Source organism: Kogia breviceps, chromosome 11 (genome assembly GCF_026419965.1).
Source record: "Kogia breviceps isolate mKogBre1 chromosome 11, mKogBre1 haplotype 1, whole genome shotgun sequence".
NCBI lineage: Eukaryota > Metazoa > Chordata > Mammalia > Artiodactyla > Physeteridae > Kogia > Kogia breviceps.
Window position 1 is genome coordinate 12,899,888 of NC_081320.1, and position 14,068 is coordinate 12,913,955.

Sequence of the window (14,068 nt, forward strand, 5' to 3'; positions counted from 1 at the left end):
GAAATGTTTGAACACACACGCCCACAGGGAGTGTGCCATGTGGATACGAGTTATGCCACCACAAGCCGAGGAACTTGCAGAAGCTAGGAGAGAGACCTGGACCAGATCCTTCCCTCCCTCTTGCAGAAGGAGCGTAGCTTTGGTCCCCTTGATCTTAGACTTCTGGCCTCCAAAACTCTGAGATAATAAATGTCTGTTGTTTGACCCACCCAGTCTGTAGTACTTAGTTACGGCATCCTTAGCAAATGAACACAGAGCTCATTTCCCATACCCAAAGAGCTACCAAGCTGGAGCATTTCTACCTTATATCTTTCAGCTCTCAGAACGGTGCCCAGACCAAAGAAAGCTCTCAACAAAGATGCTTTAGTGAATGAATGAATCTGTCACCTTTCCCACCTTCCCTCTTTTGGAGTTGAAACCCCATTACCTGTTACTTGCATTGTTTCACAGACCACTATGGCATCTCCCTGCGTCTCTCTCTCACCTGTGAATCTTCACCCCACAAACTTCCATCTTCCCTAAAAACAGCACTGATCATACATAATGCACCCTAGTTCATTGCCTTACACATAAGAGTCAAACTCCTCAACCTGCATTCAAGGCTCTGTAACAGGGGTCAGTAACCTTCTGTAAAAAGCCAGAAAGTAAATATTTTCAGTGTTGTGGACCACCCAGGCTCTGCCACAACTCCCTAATTCTGCTGTTGTAGCACTGAAGCAGCCACAGACAATACCCAAACAGGTGGGCATGGCTGTGCTCCCATGAAACTTTATTTATGAACACTGAAATTTAAATTTCATATCATTTGCCTATGTCATAAAACATTGTTCTTCTTTTGATTTTTTTCAACCATTTAAACATGGAAAACCATTCTTAGCTGGCACACCATATAGAAACAGGTGGGGACTTCCCTGGGGGTCCAGTGGTTAAGACTCTGCGCTTTCACTGCAGGGGACGCGAGTTCAATCCCTGGTCAGGGAACTAAGATTCCTGCATGCTTTGCAGCGCAGCCAAAAAAAAAAAAAAATGTGGCAGCTGGATCTGACTCATGGACCATAGGTTGCCGAACTTTGCTCCATTATGTCCTGTCCCACCTTATCTAGCTTTACACCCTTCCTATAATATACACTCCAATCAAGTTAAACAATCTCTCATTCCTCTCATAATTTAAGTGTCACCTCCTCCAAGGTTTCCTAAACTGCACAGCTGAAAGTACTCTTTCCCTCTCTCTGGCTTTTTATCTGCACCAGTCTATTGGATGAAGTTCTTCCTTCCTTGCTCTATAGTTTTCCCCATATGTTAGCCCTCCTTCTCCCACGTGGAGCAGGATCTTGGGGGAAAAAATGGGAGACAATTATTTCAGGAACTAGGGCAGACTTAAGGAAAGTGCTTCAGAGCTTCAGTAAGAACTCAGAGTTGAAAGATACAGGGGAAAATACAACTACTAGGAGACTACAATATGCCATTCACAAAATAAATTCCAGATGAACTAAAGAGCTAAATGAATAAATATGAAATATTAGAAATAGATATGATGATAGATAAATACCTTGGAGTATAGAAGACCTTCTTAAACAAGGTGTAACATCCATGAAGGGAAAGGTTAATTCATTTTACCACCTTACAAATTTTAAACTTGATATGAAAAAAAGACACCGTAAACACAGTTTCCAAAAAGAAGCAATAATGTGGGAGAATATATTTGTGCCTTACATAACAGAGGTTAATAGACAGAATATAAAAACCTCCCCCAAATCAATAAGAAGACCAACAAGTCAATGGAAAAGTGGGTTGAGGACATATACAGGGAATTCACAATATGAAATATGCTCAGTCTCACTGTTAATCACAGAGGAGGGATGTAAGATGAGATATCATTTTACAAATCAAACTAGTAAAACATAAAAAGATTGACCACATCCAGTGTTTGCAAGGATGTGATGCATGGCTCTCCCATCAGTTGGTGGAGATGTAAACTGGTACAGCCCATTTGGAGCACCACTTAGCAGTATCCGTTAATATTTTCAATGTGAGTTTCCTAGCACCTAGCAATGCCACTGTTGTACATCGCCCTAGAGGTGTGTTTAAACACATGCATAAAGAAGCATATAAAAAATGCAACAGCCAAAAACTGGAAACAAATGCCCATCAGTAAAAAAAGGATTAGATAAACTGTGCTATGGCCAAACTCTAAAATAACCTTTGGTAGATTAAATGGACAAGTAGATCTACATGTACTGTTATAGGTCTATCTCTAAGACCAAGCATTAAAAAAAAAAAGTAAGTTTCAGAACAATATCATGTAAATTTTGTTAAAATATGAAACAAAATTATCTATTTATATAGATATACAGATTTGTCTATGACCATGGATGGCTGGAACACCAGATAATAGCCATGACTTCTGTGGCAGGAACAAGAACTGGGTGGGAGGTCAAGAGAGCTTTTTGCATTATTTATATTGTTTGAATCTTTTACAAGGAACTAATTTTGTGAAACTACTTTTTTAAAATGAGCAATGACTTTTAAAAAAGCAGAGATGATTTCAAGTAAAAATAGTGGGCTTGAAGGCACGGTTCTAGTTAACTAATCCATGATTTTGGACCTCAGTTTTCTCATCTGTAAAATGGGTAATACAACACCTTCTCTCATAGCTTTTGTAAGGAGCCCATGAAATGATGCCAGTACCATGCAAGTAAAACATGTCATCATTGCCACTTGGATTCCTAGGAACTGCGGTTGGGTTTGACATTTAGACTTTTAGTAGCAGAAGCTCTGTTACTGCCCAGAGAAATTAACCTCTGTGAGCAGATGAAGCACAGAGAGGAAACAAGGTTTGCTTAGGACCACCCAGCTGATACATGGTGCAACTGAGGTTCTTTGACTCTTAAGACACAGGAGGGAGAAAGTAGTAGAAATAAGGTCTTCTCCTCAGCAAAGCCTCTAGGGATCTGACAAACTTCCCAAAGTCTCCTCCTAACTGGGAACGGCTCTGGATTTAGGAGGGGATTGTTTGTATGTTTTTGCCTGAAAAGGGGAATTCATTTTAAATGCTGAATTTGGATTTCGTACAGGTGCCTAGAGAAATCTGGGCCCGAAGCCTGCTTTAAATAAATTGAATAAATGGCTGTTGATGGTATCAGCTATTTTTTTTTTTTTTTTTTTTTGCAGTACGCGGGCCTCTCACTGTTGTGGCCTCTCCCATTGCGGAGCACAGGCTCCGGACGCGCAGGCCCAGCGGCCATGGCTCACGGGCTTAGTTGCTCCGCGGCATGTGGGATCTTCCCGGACCGGGGCACGAACCCGTGTCTCCTGCATCGGCAGGCAGATTCTCAACCACTGCGCCACCAGGGAAGCCCGGTATCAGCTATTTTTAATTTGACCCCTAGTCTCTTCTGACCCCTCCACCTGTCCTGTGGGCGTCCCAGTACCAGAGACAGCTCCTTCCCTGTGACAGAGGATAGCTTTGTAAAGAGTCAGCTTTGGTGTCTATATCCACGCAAAAGTAGACATTTCTGTTGTTGTTGTTTTAACTGATTGTCATTAGAATAAGGAAAGTGATTTTGGCGGGGGTGGGAGGTGGGGGGTTGAATATAACAGCTCATACTCAATCTTCAGACCATTTTTTCTATATATACTAGAGGCATCTTGACCATCCTATGATTTTCTAGTATTTCTTATCAGTAAAATACAGAGATGTGGAATTACATGTATCTTCTCCACAACCTAGACTCATTCAGCCAGATCAGGGCTGGGCAATGCTAAGCTCTGAGGAGACAGCCATTCCTGGGAGAAGCGATGTCCAGCCGGGAGACCAATCCATAATCCACATGGCGACAGTATGATCCGTGCCGTGATGCTGATATGTACAATCACCAGACCCCGTCTGCCTCAGAAAATGTCTCAGTGGAACTGACGTTTCAGCCGACTCCCAAAGCATCTGAGCGTGTTTGCTTGGCAGGGAGGTGTGGTATAAATGGAGGCTTGGCAAGAGATGAGGCTGAGAGGGATACAGGGTCTCTGCCATGAATATTCTGGTAAGGAGTTTAGACTTGACCCTGGAGACCATAGGGAATCACTGAAGGGTTTTCAGCTGCAAGAGGTACACGATACTAAATGCACTGTAGAAAAATTATTCTGGCCATGGTGTCGAGGATCAAAGAGAGGGCCATGGCTGAATACAGAGAGACCATGAAGAGATAGTGGCGAGGGTCCAGGCCAGAGATGTTGGGGACCTGAACCCAGGCAGTGCCTGTGAGGACGGAGCAGAGTGGAAAGGTTCACAAACATGGAGGAATTAGAGTCAATGGGATCTAGTGACTAGGTGTGAGAAGTAAATTGGAAAGATATACGTCAGGGAAATACTGTATGACATCACTTAGATGTGGAATCTACAAAACACAACAAGCTGGTGAGTATAACCAAAAAGAAGCAGACTCACAGAGAGAACAAACTAGTGATTACCAGTGGGGAGAGCAATATAGGAGTGGGGAAGTAAAAGGTACAAACTATTACGTACAAAATAAGCTACTAGGATATACTGCACAACATGGAGAATACAGTCAATATTTTGCAATTACTATAAGTGGAGTATAATTTTAAAAATGACTCCCTATATAGTGAACCCCTATATTGTACACCTGTACTTATATAATATTGTACATCGACTATACTTGAATTCTTTTAAAAAAAGAAAGATACATGTCAGGGATGTATCAGCAGGAAATAAGGCTCACTCAAAAGGGTTCTCTTGATGAGAATTTAATGAAAGCACCATATACAAAGGTGTGGTTTGAATAAGGGGAGCCTACGGGGTAGGTGAGGCACCCAGGGACCAGCAACCACAGAAAACCATTACCACCCATGGGCCTGAAGCGGCAACCTGGAGGACAGCATTACTGGAGCTCAGTGCAAGCTGGGACCCTTCGAGAACTACCCAACAGGCGCTGGTTAGGCAGGGAGGGGGCAGGGAAGAGGGGACGTGGTGGGGAATAACACCCACCTGTCTCTCCTTCTACCATCTCATCTCCCGCCAGTGCCTCCCACTGGCGGAACAAGAAAGCAGAAGTCAGCCCTTCGGGGCGCAGAGCCGGGCAGAGAAGGGTGGAGAAGGAATGCAGGGAAGGGAAGATGGAGACAAACTAGCACAATGGGAATTCCTTTAGTTGCGAATCAAAGGAGCCCACTTAGGACTTCCCTGGTGGCGCAGTGGTTAAGAATCCGCCTGCTAAGGCAGGGGACACAGGTTCAAGCCCTGGTCCGGGAAGATCCCACATGCCGCGGAGCAATTGAGCCCATGCGCCACAGCTACTGAGCCCGTGCACCACAACTACTGAAGCCCACGCACCTAGAGGCCGAGCTCCGCAACAAGAGAAGCCCGCACACCGCAACGAAGAGTAACTCCCTCTCGCCGCAAGCAGAGAAAGCCTGCATGCAGCAATGAAGACCCAATGCAGCCAATAAATAAATTAATTAAAATTTAAAAAATAAAAAGTAAACCCTGGGCTTCCCTGGTGGCTCAGTGGTTGAGAATCCGCCTGCCAATGCAGGGGACGTGGGTTCGTGCCCCGGTCCGGGAGGATCCCACGTGCCGCGGAGCGGCTTGGCCCGTGAGCCATGGCCGCTGAGCCTGCGCGTCTGGAGCCTGTGCTCCGCAACGGGAGAGGCCACAACAGTGAGAGACCCGCGTAAAGCAAAAAAAAAAAAAAAAAAAAAAAAAAAGTAAACCCACTTTAACTGGCTTAGGCCAAATTTAAAGGTGGGACGGGGGTAGTTCACTGACTCATGTAACTGTCAAGCAGGAGTGTATCCAAAGCCTTACAAGAATGTCATCAATACTTCTCTCTCTCCTTGTCAACTCCTTTTTCTCCCTCGATGCCAGCTATTGTCTCCCAGAACTTTCCAGGCAGCAGTGAGTCTGACTACCAGCTTCTCTAGGGTCACAAACCGGGAGCTTTTATTCCCAGAGAAGGGCAGGGACTCCTTCTTCAGTTCAGAAGGGCCCCAGCAAGGGGCCAGCTGCCTGGCATGGGTCGCATGGGGTACTGGAGGCAGCTAGGACCAGCTCCTGACTCAACATAACAGCTTGGGAGCTTGACACTGGCCATGGTGAGAATATTTACACTGAGAAAAATCAGCAACTGTTACCAATCAGAGTTCTTCTTAACTTTGTGGCTGAATGTTTACCAGCAAACCATTGTGCGCCGGGAAATGCTGCACCATCATAGGTTCAAGCTGGGTGAATGAGGAAGAGAAAGAAGGCAAGTTGGACACGGCTGTCAATGTGATGGATGGGAAGGAAGCTTCATTCTCCTGGTGCCTGGAGATCAGGAGGCGAGTCCCAAGTCTTCTACTCAGAGGCTTGCTGCTGTGCCTGCATGACCGGTCTGAGGGCTTGATAACAAGACGGCTGTGTTAGACAGAACGACAGCCTCCAAAGATGTCCACATGCTACGCCCCCAGACCGGTGACACACGGCAAAAGGGATTTTGCAGATGTGATTAAGGTGAAGACCTTGAAATGGGAAGATTATCCTGGATTATCCCAATGGAATCACAAGTATTCTTGTCAGTAAAGAGGAAGGCAGGAGGGTCAGAGAAGGAGTGGTGTGTTGTTGACTGGGGACCACCAACCAAGGAATGTGGGCATATTCTAGAAGAAGCTTTTAGAATCTGGAAAAGACAAGAAACAGATTCTTCTCCAAGGGCCTCCATACGGATTCCCTTCTGCATCCTTGAGAAGTAAGCCCTGAGCAACCTTCCCAAGCAGTGGTTATATCTGGTCTTTAATACACTTGTGTGTCAATACACTGGTGAGGCAGTGAACAAGTGGCTTATTCTGAAGGGTAGTAATCAGAGTCTAAGACTTGTTTGTGAGGGTCTGTGGGATAGAGGTTTCAGTATGCAGAGTTCACCCCAGTTGAGGTAAAGATTTCTTTAATGGTCTTTCTAAGTATCCGTTCTGCTACAGTTATGTAGCAAACCCCGTATTTATAGATTGACAACACTACAAATTAATGTGTTCTTCTAGAGTTAAACCGATTACCATGATGTGAATACTGCCACTGTGGCTAATGGCGGGCTATCAACATGATGCTGATAGATGCAGACGTGGGAAGAAGTGTATGTGGTTGGCTGTCTCGGGCTGGTCCATCATACCACGCTTGTCTCTACCCTTCTCCTCCACTCTCTTAGTACGAGAAGGGACACCCTAATAGAAGCATGGTGGGAATGCTCATGGACCACTTATGATGGGCCAGGCACTGTTCTAAGAGCCTTACATTTAAAAAATGTAATTTTTTTTTGTTTTTCCTGCGGGCCTCTCACTGTTGTGGCCTCTCCCATTGCAGAGCACAGGCTCCGGACGCGCAGGCTCAGTAGTTGTGGCTCACGGGTCCGCGGCATGTGGGATCTTCCCGGACCGGGGCACGAACCCGTGTCCCCTGCATCGGCAGGCGGACTCTCAACCACTGCGCCACCAGGGAAGCCCCCCAAAATGTAATTCTTTTTTAAAAATTAATTAATTTATTTTTTATTGTTGGCTGCGTTGGGTTTTGGTTGCCGCGCGCGGGCTTTCTCTAGTTGCGGCGAGCAGGGGCTGCTCTTCATCGTGGTGCACGGGCTTCTCACTGCAGTGGCTTCTCTTTTGCGGAGCACGGGCTCTAGGCGTGCGGGCTTCAGTAGTTGTGGCACGTGGGCTCAGTAGTTGTGGCTCGCGGGCTCTAGAGCACAGGCTCAGTAGCTGTGGCACACGGGCTTAGTTGCTCCGTGGCATGTGGGATCTTCCCGGACCAGGGCTTAAACCCATGTTGCCTGAACTGGCAGGTGGATTCTTAACCCCTGTACCACCAGGGAAGCCCCAAAATGTAATTCTTATAGCAACACTATGTGATAAGTAGAAATAAGGAAACTGAGTCATGGATGAGATAACCAGTCCAAGGTCATCTAGCTAATATCAGGAGAGCTGATATGAACTTAATTTGTGTCAGTGTCCATAATCTTGAGAACTACATTGAAGTATTCTCTAAAACTGCACCGTCTAATACAGTAACCACTAACCACTTTGGCTATTATAACTGAAATGAAATAATTAGAAGTTCAGTTTTTCACTCATATTAGACACATTTCAAGTTCTCCATTGTCACATAATGCTAGTGGCTACTGTACCGGCCACAGATAGAACACATTTCCATCATGACGGAGGGTTCTATTAATAGACCGTCAGAAAGAAAGAAGCCACACACATTTGCTTGGAAATACAGAAAATTTAATGGCCTTTGTGGACTGCGATAACATAAAAACTCGAGATATACAGTTTCATGTCTCTTCTGCTCTGATCTAAGCAAATCCATTCACTTATTCCTTCATTCATTCAACACACATTAACTGACCACCTACTATGTCCCAGGACCTGTGCTAGGTTCTGGGGATAGAAAGATGAAAAAAGGAACAAAGCTCACAATCTGACGGTGGAGGCAGACAAGTGGAAAGGCAATTATAAGGCCATGAGGGGAGTGTGATGATGGGAGATTCAAGGATGATATGACAAACTCCGACAGGCAGCCAGCTGAATCTAAGGCTTTCAGGGAAGACCTCCCAGAAGGGGTGATTTCCAAAGCGGGTGTTGAACGATGAATATGAGTTGGCAGGTTGCGGGTATTTTAGGGAGAAGGTTTCAAAACTCAGAGAGGCACAGAAGAACGTGGGCCACCCGGGGACCCGTGACTGAGTGGACCTGACTAACGTCTCAGATGCGGTAGATACTCAGGAAGTGACTAGAACAGAAGTCAGATGTTCTCCTCGGGGGTGGAAGGAGGGCAGCGCTGAGGAGGAACAGGTGTCGGGGTGGAGAGAAAGGACTGAGAAAGAGCTTCCTTTCGGACACGCCAAGTGTGATGTTTGATGCCCGAAGAACGTTCAAGGGGGTGTGCGGGGCTGGCGCTCAAGAGCAAGGTCAAGGGATACAGATTTAAGGACATCAGCCTCAAGGCAGTGATTAAACGAAGGGCCTGCCTGAGCTCATGGGGGAGGGTGTGCAGAGAGAGATGAGGACAAACTGAGAGAGACCCGAATGAACAAAACCAGCTCCAGGAAGTGCCAGCCTATCAGGGGCAGGAGAGAAACGGAGTCAGGGGAGAAACCTCACTAGAGGATCATCGCAAGGATGTGGTGCCCGGAAATCAAGGGCTGTGATGCCAACTGAGGCGGAGAAGCCAAGTAACACGAGGGCTGAAAAGTCCCCCCAAGAGTCAACCAGGGGAAGAGCCACATTCATGGACTCAGGAAGCCAGGCTGCAGTGCGTTCGGGAAGAAATGGAAAGTAAAGAAAGGCAGATAATAACTGTGGGAGACAAAGCCTTTTTAAAAAATGCTCAGCCTTGAAGATTATGATCAAAGTGTCCCCAGCACGTCTATTAACTGCTTTGAAGAAGCCAGTAGACAGAGGAACGCGAAGAATCCAGGGTGAGAAGGAATAAATGGGAAGCAAGGCCCCAAGGACCTAGGAGGGGATGGGGTCCAAAGCACAGGTGGGGAGTTTGGCTTTGGAGGAGAGGGGCTCCCATCCCACTGGTGTGAGACGGAAGCGGGAAGGATAAGCACAGACACAACACGTGTTGAGCGTGGGAAGAGGAAATTGAGGAATCCCATCTCCTGGGCTCTCCGTGAAGCAGGAGATGAGGTTCTGCTGAAACAGAGGACTCGCTCGAGGACAGGAGTGAAGACCTGAAATAACCACTGGGCAAAGGGAGAGCCAATGAGAAAAGCACACAGGGAGCATGCCTGGGCTGCACCCCAGGGCCAGCCGAGGTTGGAGAGGAGGCCGTGGAGGCGCCTGAGCTGAGAGGTGCCATTTTCCTGGCTGCGCTCAGACCTCCAGGTGCAACAGAGGAAAAACAAGACAGCGGGCTTCCCTGGTGGCGCAGTGGTTGCGAGTCCGCCTGCCAATGCAGGGGACGCGGGTTCGCGCCCCGGTCCGGGAGGATCCCACACGCCGCGGAGCGGCTGGGCCCGTGAGCCACAACTACTGAGGCTGCGCGTCCGGAGCCTGTGCTCCGCAACGGGAGAGGCCACAGCAGTGAGAGGCACGCGTACCGCAAAAAAAAAAAAAAAAAAAAAAAAAAAAAATTAAGACAGCTGAATTCATCCAGGCCTGGACTCTGCCTAGCAGGAAGGGGGGATGGGCAAAAAGGAAAAGAGGCTGATGCCCTGGTTATCTGGGAGGATGTGAAGACAGGAGGAGGGTGACACACTGGAGAAAATACGATGTCATCTAGTAATCAGGGGTGGAGGAAAAAGAGAAGTGAACAGATGGGAAGCAATGACCAGAGATTTAGACATCAAAAATGAAGAAATTGGGAATTCCCTGGCGGTCCGGTGGTTAAGACTCCGCCCTTGCACTGCGCAGGGGCACAGGTTCGATCCCTGGTCGGGGAACTAGGATCCCGCATGCCACAGAGGGCGGCCAAAAAATGGAGAAATTATGGGTGATGACAGTGTCCAGGGTGTAACTAAGAGAGGGTTTTAATGGAGGAAATGGAAAGCCACCTGGAATTGAGTAAATGAAGGATCTGTAAAACAAGTGGTTTAGATTGTTTGTGAAAGTGGACTTCGAAGACACCAAATTTGAGGAAGAGGGGATGGAAAAGAAGACCATGAATGTGGAGGAATGACCAGCTGCATGGCAGGTGACAGTGACAAAGAAGGGAAGAGGTTTGGGGGAAGGTTTCATATGAGGATAGAAGAGGGACCATTTGAACGGGCACAGTCACGTCCCTGGCAGAGGGCTGGTGCCATCCTTACATGAGCTTGGAAGAACTGTCAGTCTCCCTGTGCAAGTTCTGAACAAGCAGGTGTCCTCAATGAAGAGCCAAGTGCCAGGTACCAGTATTCTGCAAAAAGGTGGCACCTTTGCAGAGATTTTGGACAAAGTTTTTGGCACATTGGCAGAGCTGTTGGTCAGGTTACAAGGGAAGCAGTGGATCATTTTGAGGACGAAAGGGTGGGGATGGAGGAACTGACACTTTAGGCACAGATGACAAATCTGGGGCCTGATGGAATCACCTGACCTCAAGATGTTAGCTAGAGCTCTGGGGTCAAGGGTGGCCCCAGAGAGTACAGAAGACTTGGTGACACTCTCAGATGGGAGGCTTTTGTCCAGGAGCCCCCAAAACATTCGTGAGAAGTTTGGGATCCTAGAAGATAACAGGACAATGGGACAACTAGATTAGTTGATTCCCAAGACCCACACTCTGGGGTGGAAACCAGAGCAGCCTCCCAGGAGATGAGGGCAAGTGGGTCACACTCCCAAAGGGGTCCTCACCTAGGTGTGCAAAATCCAGACTAGACATTCCTTCTGGTATGCAAAGCAGAGGACCCAGGGAATGGACAATGAAAGAAATCAAGCAAGGGAAGTCATAATGATTCATTACTAAAAAACAGAAATTTACTGGGGGCCAGTGATGAAGTCTAAGCTGGTAAAGACCACCCAGGCCCATGTGACAAAATAAAAGACGCAAAGGCCAATTCCGCTGCACCCATCATCATCAGGTATGTGGGTTTCCAAGTTGCTCCCTCAACTTCACCCTGAAGAGACTTCTTCAATCCTAGGAGGCCAATGGCCAGAAAAATCTCAGCTATTATCCAAGTAGCCCCACGTCACGGGAATCACAAGGCTTGGCAGGGAGGGTGTGGAAAGGAAACACTCCCTCTCTGTGTTCTAGAAGTAGTTTCAGAATAATGCTGGGAACCCAGGCTTCCAACTGAGTCCTCAAGTGGTCTGGGCAAAGCCCTCCTTCTGCATACGTGCCCTTCTGAAGAAGTTTCAGTTCTCTATGTAGGATCTAAAAGGCCCAAAGACAGCCTCTTCTTCATAACTCCACACTCACCTAAGGAAACTGAACATCACCCATCCCAGTCAGCAAACCCTGAATATTCCAGAGACACCTGCACAGATAGGTGAGTGGCCACCTGAGACGCCAGGTATCTGCCACCCTTAGCTCAGATGTCATCTCCTCCATGACACCCTCACCACTACACACACGCACATACACACACACACACGCCAGACACACGCCCTCCACTGTACCCCCTCTCTCCATAGAGCTGACCATTGCATTTATTAACACACTGTGCTTTAATTGTTTACATTTTGCCTCTCCGGCTACATTTGGAGCTTCGTTACCCCTATAAATATTTATCCCAATAAATATTTGTAGGAGGAGTTGGACTGGTCTGGGATAGGGTTAAATTGAATTGAACAGAGTTGAAATGAACCGAAATGACACTGGGAAAAAAAGAGTAGGACATTCCCGCAGCAACAAGGCTGAGCTTTATGCTGATTTCCTCATCAAGGGTCTCCCCAGAAACCCACCACCTCCAGAATGTCTCCCCAGCTCCCCAGCCACGGCGCCCCTCTCCCACCAGGCAGGTCCTCATTGCTTCTTGTGGAACAGAGCCGGCGCCGGCTCATTGCTGGGTTCAGCCATGACCCGCATGGGCTGATTGTTCAGGGCAGCCTCGCGCATCTTGCGGTACATGAACTCGTTCTGGTGGAACATGCGTAGCTCCATCTCCGTCTGCATCCGCATGGCCTGTGGGACGCGGATACACCGAAAACAGTGATGACGAACGCCCAGGATGTGTTGGTTTCTGACCTACCGTGGCCCTTTTGGAAATGACAGACTATGGGGTAAGTGGCTCCCGGCCACTGAGATTCAACTGTACCTCTTCAGAGGACACACACACACACACACACTCATACACTGCGAGTCTAACGTCCTGGCAGTGGACTCCATTTGTCAGGAAGAGGAAGTCAGATCCCTGAGAGAGTAGCTTGAGGGAATGCTCTCAGCAGAGAATGTTTGTTCTTAGGAACCGCGAGGTGGGGACCTGGATTTGAACCCTGGTTCCTGAACTTAAGTCCCATCAACACTCTGGGACATCAGGCAAGTGACTTAACCCCTTCAGGCCTCAGTTTCCTCATACACGAAATGGGTGAGATTCCCTTGTACTTTACAACGGCCAGGAAGATTACAGCATGTGACACATAGAAAAACCCTCATTCTCCCATATGTCAATTCAAGACATATGTATCAAGGGCCAGGCTTCGTTGAGGGGCTGAGGTTAGAGCAGAGAATACAATGACAAACACTTGTATCTGACAAGCTTAATATACTGACACACATTCTATGACACCAAAGTCTGTCCCCTTTCCCTGTACTACCACTGCCTGAGGACAGTCCTTCAGAACCTTGTCACTTTCAAATAAATCAGCCCTTGAAGCACAAAGCCAACCAGCAGCTATGAAGACATGCCACTCACCAGACGCCGTTCTGAGTGCTTTTCACCCATCAATTCATTGAACCTTTGCCACAACCTTACCCTTGTTTCTCCATTTTTCTGATGAGAAGACTGAGGCCCACACACTCCATATTTGTAGCCACAAAGCTGGAGAGTGGTAACACTGGAATTGGATCCCAGCGCCTGTGCTCCCTGACTCTACTCCACGTGGCACGTTCTCTAATGTACGTGCTACACACGCATGCACACCGTTAGGTTTTCTCAGTCCAGGATTGGAGCATCCCAGCGTTCAAGCCTCAGTTTTGCCATCCACTCGCTTTGTGACAGGTTACTCCCCTTCTCTGGGCCTCAGTTTTCTCAGATGTAAAACAAGGGGAGTGGACTAAGCATTTCTGAATTCCCTTCCGGTCGAGCAGGCAATCTAGGGTCTTTCCCAAAGCAGAGTCTAGCACTCAGCTTTCATCTTCAGAGGGCCCGGACCTGCCCCCAAGAAGGCCACTTGCCTCTAAGTCCTTGGTGATGGGGTGGGAGGGTCCGTGCGTCACCAGGAGAATGGCGTAGGCTTTGCAGATCATGCTGTGCCCCACCTCGATGTTGCCAGCATGCCAGTTGGTCAGCCCTGCCCGCATGACGGCCATGCCCAGCTGGGCGTTGTTGGGGTGATACAGCTTCCTGCGGGGGCAGAGCAAGTAATGATGACACATATTCCCAACCTACCTTTTATCTGCACAACATCTGACAACTTATAAAGTGACCTCACCGATTAAGTC

At 47.6% G+C, this 14,068-nt stretch overlaps 1 protein-coding gene across 2 annotated transcripts in view; it reads right to left on the reverse strand.

Annotated features, from left to right (window-relative positions):
- Positions 1-12,113: 12,113 nt before the first annotated feature.
- The window catches only part of SMYD1 (SET and MYND domain containing 1), a 40,104-nt gene continuing 38,149 nt past the window's right edge, over positions 12,114-14,068 (reverse strand). For both annotated transcript variants that reach the window (XM_059079361.2, XM_059079360.2), the window contains 2 exons: positions 13,802-13,970; positions 12,114-12,589 (listed from right to left, as the gene is read on the reverse strand). In XM_059079361.2, coding sequence (XP_058935344.1) covers positions 12,431-12,589; positions 13,802-13,970 — 328 coding nt within the window. In that variant the 3' untranslated portion in view covers positions 12,114-12,430. The remainder of the gene's footprint in view (positions 12,590-13,801; positions 13,971-14,068) is intronic.